This window comes from Carcharhinus amblyrhynchos, chromosome 8 (assembly GCF_965287045.1).
Source record: "Carcharhinus amblyrhynchos chromosome 8, sCarAmb.v2.hapA, whole genome shotgun sequence".
Classification (NCBI taxonomy): Eukaryota; Metazoa; Chordata; class Chondrichthyes; order Carcharhiniformes; family Carcharhinidae; genus Carcharhinus; species Carcharhinus amblyrhynchos.
In genome coordinates this window covers 57,423,741-57,435,745 of record NC_137331.1, presented here as the reverse complement: position 1 = coordinate 57,435,745, position 12,005 = coordinate 57,423,741, and the positions used below count along the sequence as shown (strand labels likewise).

At 44.3% G+C, this 12,005-nt stretch overlaps 1 protein-coding gene across 3 annotated transcripts in view; it reads left to right on the top strand.

Moving 5' to 3' along the window:
- The window catches only part of c8h8orf34 (chromosome 8 C8orf34 homolog), a 376,587-nt gene that overhangs the window by 327,169 nt on the left and 37,413 nt on the right, over positions 1 to 12,005 (top strand). For all 3 annotated transcript variants that reach the window (XM_080194886.1, XM_080194885.1, XM_080194887.1), the window contains exon 11: positions 8,832 to 8,952. In XM_080194886.1, coding sequence (XP_080051012.1) covers positions 8,832 to 8,952 — 121 coding nt within the window. The remainder of the gene's footprint in view (positions 1 to 8,831; positions 8,953 to 12,005) is intronic.

Here is a 12,005-nt window from a genome sequence, read left to right as displayed (position 1 = left end):
TTTGATGCAGAATGTAGTGTTAGTAATGTTACAATGTGTTGCGCCATGCTGATATTGTTTCAGGGAGGTAGTGACTCAGTTTTCTCCCTGCTCCCTTGTAAGCTACACAAGTTATGTCTGTGCCCAGGCTACGAGTTTCTACTGAGCAATTTAGGCTAGTGTTTGTTCTGAAGCCACACAGTGCATTCTCATTGAAGTAAATTGAGTTAGGGAATGTGGTTGTTTTGTCAGTTTGCTGACATCTGTCCAGAGTAGTGCCTATGAGCCTCCCTTCTTTCTCCACTGCATATGGTAGAGTGCTGTCATGCCCTATCCAGGTATACTCATGGATAGTCCCTATATTTTCCACTACAAAGATCCTTAGTCCAACCCAGTCGTCAGTGATTATGGGGAGCCCTAGTATAATTCCTAGGACTTTCCCTGGAGTCCCTTTGCAGATGACATTGAACCAGACTTTGGTCAACTATTGCATCTGGCAGCTTGGGGTGTTTCTTGCCCATAAATAAGTGCTCCATCTGTTCATCACTAATCCAAGATGGAACCTGTCCACAGTGTACCTGCTCTAGGTTTTCCCTTAGCTGTTCTATCATCCAATTGCCATACGCACTACATAAAGTTTGGTTCTATTGTTGATCATCATCGTCTACTTTTTCCTGATAATTTCATTGATTGTCTTGGCGTGTCCTTCTGATACAGCTACCATGTGGCTGCTGGCTGTTTTCCCAGTCAGCATCCTGCTGATTGTCCTCATTGATAGAACTTAGTGTTGGGTCAGAACTCTGAATTTATTGTCCAGGTCAGCTAAATCAAGGGCATTGATGATTGCTATCCTGCCCCATATGCTGTGGCCATGTCATTGACTAACTCCATCCTGGATCATTCCTGCCTTTTATCCATTCCTACCTTCCTAACAGTCTGCAAGTTAAGTGGAGGTACAATCTCTTAAGCTGGGGAAAGCATCACTCTGGCAGTTGGGTCTCAGCTATATCCACCACTAGAGGTACCAATTCATGGTAGACGTTGTCATACAAAGTTTTTCCTGTGTGTTTTAGTATCAATCCATTCTGTGGTCCGGGGGTAGCTTCAAGACAAATTGAGTGGAATGGGTCTGGGGTTGGCTTTGGCCCAGCATAAAGTGCAATGTTCTCTCAATGAGTGTCTCGGGGCACCACTGCCTGAGCTCCAATACTTTTTCTGGGCTATTAGACAGACATCCAATTTCAGAGCACCCATTATTTGAAAATCCCCACCAATCCCTTTCTGTGGTGACACTCAGATAGCGTTCAGTTGAACTGCCATTTGGTTTTCTGAATACCAGCCGCTGGTTATTACACCCAAACATTACACTCTTCTCAGGGTCCACCCATAACACACCCTCCTCTCATTCCCCTGTGCCAGGTGGGGCAAACCATAAATAACCTGGATACAAGTTCACCTTGCTTGAAATGTCCTGTGTGCTTATCCCGATGATGACTCTGATGAGATAGATCATAGGTTGCATTTCTGTTGTCGCCCGTTGCTGTCCTGAAAAAAATCAGTGTAATTTCTGCTGTTGTCGCATCTAATATTTGATGTGTGTTCATATACTTAAAGTGTCCACACTCTCCCCCTTTTTGCTTTTGAACACTTATTTGAGAGTGGTGTGGTCAGGAGGACCCAGGTATAAGAACATAAGAACATAAGAAATAGGAGCAGGAGTAGGCCATCTAGCCCTTCGAGCCTGCCCCGCCATTCAATAAGATCATGGCTGATCTGTCGTGGCTCAGTTCCACTTTCCCGCCCTCTCCCCATAATCCTTAATCCCCTCTCTTATCAAAAACCCATCAACCCGCGTCTTAAAAATACTTAGCGAGGTAGCCTCCACCACCTCAGCGGGCAGAGAATTCCAGAGATTCACCACCCTTTGAGTGAAGAAGTTCCTCCTCAACTCTGTTCTAAACCGCCCCCCCTTTATCTTGAGGCTGTGCCCCCTAGTCCTACTGTCCTTTCTGAGCGGGAAGAGTCTCTCCACCTCTATCCTATCCATCCCATTCATCATCTTATACGTCTCAAGTATCTCAAGTGTCACTTGCGTGTCGTAATTTTTAAAATTCTAATTGTGGAGCACTATGGAGCAATTTTTTGTTCACATCGTGGGGTTGTCAGAAAAGAGCTTATTTAACTGGCCAGCAAAATCAAGGCGACCGGTTTTAATCTAGCAGCAGTCACCATTAACTATAGGGATTCAAACTGCACTGGAGTCGGTTTGTAATGACCTGAAGAGGTGTCTGTTCTATCAGTGTGTTGGAGTTGGAAACCGGGTCGCGCATAAAATTTAGCATGAGTGCCTGTAAGAGTTGAAAATGTGTTCCTTTAACCTTAGGGGTAAAGAGATGGCCCTTCTATCATTAGAACACTGGAAATAAAATTCTCGGTGTCACTTGGAACGCAGAGCAGCTGCATATTGTACCAGGCTTTTGCATTGTAAGAGTTTTGTTTATTTCATTTCCTGTTGAGAATGTAGCTCAGTCACCTTGAAGATTTTAAAATTTAGCACAACTGCCTCAGTGACATTAAAATTTAGCGTAGCTGCCTTGAAGATGTTAAAATTTAGCATATCTGCCTCAAAGATTTTAAAATGTAGCATAGCTGCCTCAAAGATATGTATAATTTACTCAGTGTGGTCTTAACTGGAGAAAACTGGTGGAAAAGTTGGCATCGGGTTATATGAGTAGCTGGTTAATTGTACTAGCAGTATAGAACCGCTTGTAGACTGGCGCTTCCATCAGAGATTCTTGTACCTTGCATTGGTCTGTACTGTAGGCTGAATGTCATCATCTGGAGCACCTTAGATTCCTTTATTCAGCATTTTTGTTAACCAATTGCCCAACTGAGACTCTTCTTCTGAATCATTTGTCTCATGGGACTCCATCATTATCTCCTCACCTGGTTTCCATACCGGTGTCTGTTCGTTGGACTGCACTGTGGGGTCTACGTTTGAATCAAGGTGCAGGGGTCCTTTATCCTCGTGTCCCAGTCTAATTAATCTATGTGTCTGGTTCCTTATCCATGTGGGGATGCAGCATCAGGTGTCCCCATCAAAATAACCCGGTGTCGTTTAGTCAGGTCCTCACTGTTGGGTCTGGGCTGATAAGGCTTATGTTTATTGGAGAATCCATAATGCTGCGAGGGTCGATATCTGGCGAGTCGCGCCAGTCCTCTAGGGTGTGCAAGTCTCCTGTGATGTCTGGGTTGATCAGTACCCCTAGGGGTACTTCAGGTATGGATGAGGCTCGGGGCTATAGTGTGGTAGGGGTGAGAGTCTGGTCTGAACCTGAAAGTGGGTGAGAAGGTGTCTGAGGAAATACATTCCCTGGGTGAGGCCATTCCGGTTTCTAGTGTCACCCTCTCCTATCTCTAATGAGAGATGGTGGAAGTGATTATTCTGAGTCCCGTAAGCTTTCAGTTGATTGACATGTTTTCCCGTTGGCAATTAGGACTTTATGCACCAAGGGGCTCATTTTGTCGGGGATGGTGTGCGGATCTTCATATCTCGGGGATAAGAAAGAACTGGGGTTCTGGAGGGAAATCATTGCCTGCTGGCCAACTATATATTCTACTGGGTGTACCCTTTTATTGAAATATGCCTTGCTCTGTTTCTTTTTAACTCCTAATTGGACAGCTGTGGCTTACTGAGCTGCTTTAATGTGTTCAGTTAGCTGCTGGATGGCTTTCTTGTGGGTGAGCGCTGTGATAGCAGGCTCAGCTAAGTCAAACCCCAGTAAATATTCAGCTCCCCCTCATAGGTCGGCCAGTCATTAATGTGTGTTGGGTGAATCCAGTAAAACTGGAAATGATGTTATGTACCATTACAAGGGCAAAGGGAAGCACTGTATCCCATGTTGTTTTTTCTGCTGCACTGTCTTTCCAATGATCCCTTTTAGCGTTTGGTTCATGCTGGATTGTGGATGGTAGGCGATATGCAATTTCTGCTTGATGTCAAACATAGCCAAAACATTCTGCATCACCCACCCGGTGAAATGTGTCCCTTGGTTGGACTCTATGCTGTGGGGAAGACCCCATTGTGTAAACACCTGCTGGGCTAATATCTTTGTGGTGGCCTTAGCTGTGTTGGATCTAGTGGGGAATGCCTCAACCCATTTGGTGAAAGTGTCCATTATTACCAGGACGTATTTAAATCCATTCCTACGTAGCAGCAGTGGGCCGATATAATCAATTTGGAGATTTGTCCATGGGCTTTCTACTGTGTCTTAGCTCTGCTTTTCTGGCATACCTATTGAGGTTGTTCTTGGCACAAATTAAACAATTGTCAATATAATGGGCAACATCATCATGCCGTTCAGGCCACTAATATAATTCTTTTAATTGCTCGATTATTGCCTCTATGCCCTGCTGGCCATGCCCGTCATGGTACTGGTAGATGAGCTGATTTCCAGCTTAGGTAGGGACCACGTATATGCCTGCCTTTAATTTCAAACCATCCTGAATCTGTATTTTATCCTTCCATTTCTCATATGGGGCTAGGTAGACTCATCTAAAATTTGTATTAGGGAACTGTCAGTGTGCTGCACCTGGACCAGGTCAGCTATATTAGTTTGGAAAATGCTCACAGCGTTTACTCACTCTCCTACAGGTGACTGCCAGAACTATCCCATATGAGCACTGGCTTTGGCTAGTGCATCAGCCTTACAGTTACGAGGTGGGGAGATCCTATGGTGGCTTCTAACCTTAATAATCCCATATGTGCACCCTTCGATGGCCTGCAGAATGTTTTTTAATAGGGGGGCTGATGGTAGGGGCTTTCCATCCGCAGATACGAAGCCTTGGCTTCCCATAACAGTAGGAACTCAGTCAGGATGTTGCACACATACATACTGTCGGAGTGTATGTTGGCAGGGGTTGGAAATAGGTCTGGGTGACTCACTATGTATGCGTTTGCTGCTAGCTCGGCAGCTTGAGCACTCAAATGGCTGGATAGTTTGAGAGTGAGTTCTATTAGAGGCTGTCCTGTTGATTTTCTACATAAATGCCACATCCTGCGATTATGGTCCCATCCTCTATGGTGGATGAACTGTCTATATAAATTCTCATTGCTGAGCCTGTCCATTGGGTAAGCTGTCTGTTTTGGCCCTGATCGACTCTCCTGTTGTTTGGGGATAAACGGACCCTGTGGGGTCCTTTGTAGCTTTAGCCTGTCACTCATGGATCTCCCCCATAATTTAAATTATCTGCCAGGAACGTGGGCACTTTAGTTCGCTTTACAGTGATGTCCGTACCCCGCATTAGTAGTGTCCAACAGGCAGCGCGGACCTGGCTTACTGAGCTGACTTTAAGACGACCATCCAGCAGAAGCTGAGTTGGAATGTATTCAATGAGGACGGTTATTGGGTTCAGTCTGGTGATATAGGTGAAATGCTGCATGGCCCAAAATATCACGAGCAGGTGTCGTTCACACCCGGAGAAGCCTTGTTCAACAGGGCCCAGTACTCATGAGGCATAGGCTATGGGCCTGGTCTACCAGGTCTTTCTTGTAATAATACTGCTGACAGTGTGTGGTCAGTGGCTGCAACTTCTAAGGCGTATGGTGGATCTGGGTCAGGGACTAGTAAGGGTGGTGCTGTGGTGAGCGTGTGCTTTAAATCGGTTACTGCAGCTGTGTGCTACACAGTCCACTTCCAGGTTGCACTTTTATTTAGCAATTTGGAAAGTGGGGCTGTCTTGGTGGCGAAGCCGCCTATATGGTTCCGACACTATCCTACTAGACCCAGGAAAAATCGGAGGGCACTCACATCTCAGGCAGTGGAAGGTGCATTATGGAGTCTATCTTTTTCTGTTCAATCTCCCTCTTCCCATGGGTAACCACTGTATGTAGGTATATAACCTTGAGTTCCAGAATTTGGGTTTCTTTTGGGTTGACTTTGCAACTTAATGAGTGGAGCAGTGCGAGTAATTCATTCAGCAATTTTATATGCTCCTCTTTGGTGTTAGTCTGTAACAATAAATCATCTACATATTGGACCAAGTGCTCGAGTTGGGAAAACTTTTCTAGTCTGATAGCCAGTCACCTGTGAAAGATGGATGGGGAATTACGGAAACCCCGTGGTCGACATGTCCAAGTGTATTGCTGTCCTTGAAGAATAAAGGCAAACTTCCACTGACAAGACCGATTTAAAGGGATGGACCAGAAGCCGTTACTAATATCTGGTACTGTGAAAAACTTTGCCTGAGCTCCCTGTCTCATTATGGTGATGGGGCTTGTGGCTACTGTGGGGGCCGTGAGTGGGGTTACCTTATTTAACTCCCGGTAGTCGACCGTTAACCTCTTACGATCCATCTAACTTCTTCATGGGCCATATTGGTGCATTATTTGTGGATGCCACTCATCTCAACACCTCTTGCTGTAATAGACTATCAGTTACTTTGGCCACCTCCCCCTCTGTCTGTCTGGGGAAATCATGTTGTCTCTGTGATTTCAGATCCAGCCCTTCAATTTACACCTCCCCAGGATCCGGCCACAATTATGTTTATGCCTTGCAAACACTCTATTGTTTCTTTGAAGCACCTCCGTGATGGCTGGATCACTGCTAATTGTTAAGGAATCAAACCAGAATTCCCCTATCGTGCTAACCCTGTTAGCATATATCCCAACTGGAATGATTGAAGGCACTTTGCTAATCATAGCCACCTGCGAAATGCATCGATTAGCTGGATTGAATGTAAGATTACATTTATTCGTATAATCGGACCCCAAGATGTATTCAGCGCTTGGGAGAAACTCAACTAACACTGCCGGATGGTCACAGACCACGTTACCTAGGTGGACCTGTTCAGGGGCTGTAATGCGTCCCTCCTGCTTGTGTCCTGTGAATCCACTGAGTGTAATTGTGCCCGTAGTTGGCCAAGGGGTGTCTGTTTTTAATTTTGATACATTCAGGGTAGTTCGGGAGCCTCTGGTATCCCAAAGGAGTTCTATGAGGTGGCCTCTTACCTCGCCATTAACTAGGGGTCTCCCTATGCTGTTCCACCTGGTGCTACAGATCCAGGTTGGGGGGTGAGGGTGGGGTGGGGTGGGGGTGGTGGGGGGGTGGGTGCGCCGGGCACTGTCAATCTAGAGTTCCATAAGTAAGGACAGTTGGATACGGTGATGGGCTTGTGCTTATGGTATGCGTGGGGTGACCAGGACCTCCCATCGGTGGTGGGCGGTGTTCTCTCTTGTATCTAGGAGCTGCCCTAAGTGGTGGAGCCGGTTGTCCTGGTAGTCTCGGGGACCGTGTATATGGTGGTGGGTGTCTCCTACAATTTTGGGCGAAGTGTCCTGGCTGCCCGCAATTAAAACATGTCCTTCTATCTCTCCCCGGGGCTGCTGTGTAAGGTGGAGCTGTACCTCTCTTGTATTGGTGATCCCCTCTACCCTCGTTTCTCCATACTGGAGCCTGGCTACCCCTCATGGAAGCATTCTCACCTCCATTTCTGACCATGACATTGGGAGCCCCTGACCTTTCTGTTCCCAGACTCGAGCTAAGTGTCAGAGAATCCATGCTTCATTGTGTGTGGTCTCTGCGAGGTCAAAATTAGCACAGGCTTTCTTGCCTTCCTGTGTGGTGTGCGAGACTAATGTCCTAGCCTATTTGGATGAATTAGCTTCATTCAATCTAGCCCGATCTAATTCCCTATATACTTCCGTGAAGTGGATCCATAAATGACTGGCAAAGTCTTGCACTGTAAAGATGGATACAAAATACCTTTCCAAAGCCTCTGCTATTTTCTCAGTTTCATTATTAATTATTCAGTTTCACCCTCTAAAGGACGAATCCTCATTTTAGATACTCCTTCCCTGAGCATATGTTTGTAGAAGCTTTTACGGCCTGTTTTTGTCTATCTTGCTAGTTTTTGCTCAAATTCCAATTTCTACTTTTTTTGAGACATCCTTTGCTGGTTCCTAAAACATAACCAATCTCTTGGCTTACCGCTAATTTTTGCAGCACTGCGCACCCTTTCTTTAAATTTGATACCACCCTTAACTTCCTTAGTTGATGTTAATAGCTTCCCATTATTCCATTTCCCTGAGGGTTCCACAAAGTCCCCCAACTCAGTCACAGAGCAAGACTAGTTGGACCTTTTGGGATTTCAGAACCTCTCTCTTTAGGTTCATGTGTGGATAAAGTATGAAAGAATGGCTGGCATAGATGGAATTTGCTCCAGTATAAACCAGTTCCCCTCAATAGAGGAGGAGAACATAGAAATAAAAATAGGCCATGTCATCTCTCAATCCTGTTCCGTACTATGATTGAGATCATGGTTGATCTGTGATCTTTACTCATATCCCTTAATACCTTTGGATAACAAAAATCTATCAATATCAGTTTTAAAATTAATCATTGCTTTTTGCATGAAGAAGTGCTTCCTAATTTTAGTCTGAAAAGGGCTATCTCTGATTGTTTGACTATATCCTCTAGTTCCAATCACCCCAGTCAGGGGAAATAGTTTCTCCTAATCTTACCACATCTGTTCCCACCAATATCTTGAAAAGTTCATCAAACCATCCCTACTAAATTCCAGTTTGTTTAATCTCTCCTCATAGTTTAAGCATTGGAGTCCAGCTATCATTTGTTGAAATCTACACTGCATTCCATCCAAGTCCAATATGTCCTTCCTAAGGTGCAATGCTCAAATTGTTCACAGTGCTCCAGGTGTGACCTAATGAGACTTTGTACAGTTGAAGCCAGAATTCTACACCTTGTATTCTATTCTTCTACTCTTTTTGATTATTTCAATAATTTGAATAGTCAAATAAAGCTCACAGATGGACTCCCCATTTTCTGTGTATACAGCGCCAACCATTCTGGGAATCCTGCATGTTGTCTAGCCAAAGTGGAGGGTCATTGAATCAGAAACAGACAAAAGATTTCACGGCTTCAAAGGAACTGTTAGCGGTGGAGAAGTATCTCACTGGTATGTATGAATTCCTCCTCTATTTAGTTTTTAAAAAATAGACTTTATTAATTTTCACCTGTGAGTACTTAAATAATTATGAAAAATGTGCTTGATAAATTCCAGATTATTAAACAAAAAAAAGGATTATTTCCATTTTTAGGCTCCTCCACCATCACCAGTAAGGCAGCGCAGCTGCTACTGACCCTGCCAGGCAAGAACACAAACACGTTGGGTTTAATATATTAACGTTTTTAGGATGGCGGTAAGATTTGAGTTTGGGAGTTACAGATTACCCAAAAAGGAGGTTAAGCTCATAAGTGATTTTGAAATAGTTTATTAAGAAGTTACAGTTAAAAAATTATGCAGAAGATAAATAAGTAGGAAAATTGAATGACCTGTGACAGAGCAATTTTGGATTATTGGACCCAGAAGACAAATGGAAGGATTGTGTGGAGTGAGTGTTGATTCCTGTAGCTGGTGGCCACAGCCATTGGTTTTCCAGTCAAAGTGTTAAGAAGCTATTCCTCTTTTCTTCCTCACTTTTCCCAAGTGATGTTCCATCTGGAGAAGTCAGCGTCCTTCCCTTACAAGCTCCGGTTTCTTTACTTTAGTTCTAGGGGCTGGTGGCTTAACTCATGTCAATCATTTGTTTGGTCCCATCTAACAAAATACCAAGGACAAGGACCTAAGATCAGCTTTTCCCCTGCCCGTCACTTTGCTTCAAAGTCATCTTTCAGCGAATCTAATGCTGGGTGCCATTAGTAAACTCTTGCCAGACATTGGTCTTGAAAGGAGGGAACAAAACTGTCCAGTTGACATATAGATGTCAACACTCAAACCTCTATGGTAGGTTGCTGCATTAGGTTAAATCTCACGGGATCCAGGGTGAGGTATCTAAATGGATACAAAATTGGATTTTTGAAAGAAGCAGAGGGTGGTCGTAGAGGGTTGCTTTTCAAACTGGAGGCCTGTGACCAGCGATGTGCCTCAGGGATCAGTGCTGGGTCCACAGTTATTTGTCATTTATATTAATGATTTGGATGAGAATATAGGAGGCATGGTTAGTAAGTTTGTGGATGACAGCAAGATTGGTGGCATGGTGGACAGTGAAGAAAGTTATCTCCGATTGCAACAGGATCTTGATTAATTGGGCCAATGGACTAATGAATGGCAGATGGAGTTTAATTCAGACAAATGTGAGGTGATACATTTTGGTAGAATGAACCAGGGCAGGGCTTACTCAGTTAATGGGAGAGCACTGGGGAGAATTACAGAACAAAGGTATTTAGAGGTACATGTTCATAGCTCCTTGAAAGTGGAATCACAGGTAGACAGAATGGCGAAGAAGGCATTCGTCATGCTTGGTTTCATCAGTCAGAACATTGAATACAGAAATTGGGACGTCTTGTTGAAGTTGTACAAGACATTGGTAAAGCCACACTTGGAATACTGTGTGCAGTTATAGTCACCCTATTATAGAGAGAATATTATTAAATTAGAAAGAATACAGAAAAGATTCACTAGGATGCTACCGGGACTTGATGGATTGAGTTATAAGGAGAGGCTGGATAGACTGGGACTTTTTTCTTTGGAGCGTAGGAGGCTGAGGGGTGATTTGATAGAGGTCTATAAAATAATGAGGGGCACAGATCAGCTAGTGAATATCCTTTTCCAAAGGTAGGGGAGTCTAAAACTAGAGGGCATAGATTTAAGGTGAGCGGGGAGAGATACAAAAGTGTCCAAAGGGGCAATTTTTTCACACAAAGGGTGGTGAGTGTTTGGAACAAGCTGCCAGGGATGATAGTAGAAGCGGATATAATTTTGTCTTTTAAAAAGCATTTAGATAGTTACATGGGTACGATGGGTATAGAGGGATATGGGCCAAATGCGGGCAATTAGGATTAGCTTAGGGGTTTAAAAAAAAGGGTGGCGTGGACAAGTTGGCCCGAAGGGCCTGTTTCCATGCTGTAAACCTCTTTGACTCTGTACAAGGAGACCTAACCTCTTCAGCTGCTTCAACAATGGCCTTCCCTTTATCACCAGGTCAGAATGAGAATGCTGAGTACCACCAGTGATCCTCAGCCTTGAAGCTGTCCATATCCATATGCAGAAAGATCTAGACAACATTCAGACTTGGGTTGATAAGTGGCAAATACCTAGCATGCCATGTAAGTACTACCCTTGGCCATTTCCAACTGGAGACAATCTAATCTTTTTTTGGCATTCAATAGCGTTATCATTGCTGAATCCCACACCATCAACATTCAGGTGGGGTTATCATTGACCAGAAACCAAACTGGACCAGCCATTTGGGTGGAGAATTTGTGCATTTTCAGAGCTTGCTCAAATTTAGGATAGAAAATGTGGCTACAAGTGCAGGTAAAATGCTGGGAATTCTGCAGTGAATAATTCACCCTCTGTTTCTCAAAAGTCTGTCTATCATCTACAAGGCACAAACCAGGAGTGCAATGGAATAATCTCCACTTGCCTGGCTGAGTGCAGCTCCAATAACACTCGAGAAGCTTGGCACATTCAGGACAACGCAGCCCACTTGATTGGGATCCCATCCACCATGTTAAGCATTCACTTCCTTTACCACTGATGCACAGTGGCAGAAGTATGCAGAATATGCAAGATGCACTATAGTAACACTTCAAGTCTCTTCAACAGCACCTTCCAAACCTGTGATCTCTACCACCTAGAGGGACACGGTCAACAGATACATGAGAATATCACCACTTGCAAGTTGTTTCCAAGCCATACACTATCCTGATTTGGAACTATATTACTATTCCTTCACTGTGGCTGTGTCAAAATCCTGGAACTTTCTCCCTAACAGCACTGTGAGTGGACCTACACCACATGAACTACAAAAGTTAGAGGGGATTAAGGGTTATGGGGAGAGGGCGGGAAAGTGGAACTGAGCAGCGACAGATCAGCCATGATCTTATTGAATGGCGGGGCAGGCTCGAAGGGCTAGATGGCCTACTCCTGCTCCTATTTCTTATGTTCTTATGTTCAAGAAGGTGATTCACCACCTGCTCCAGGGCAATGAGGGATGAAAAACAAAT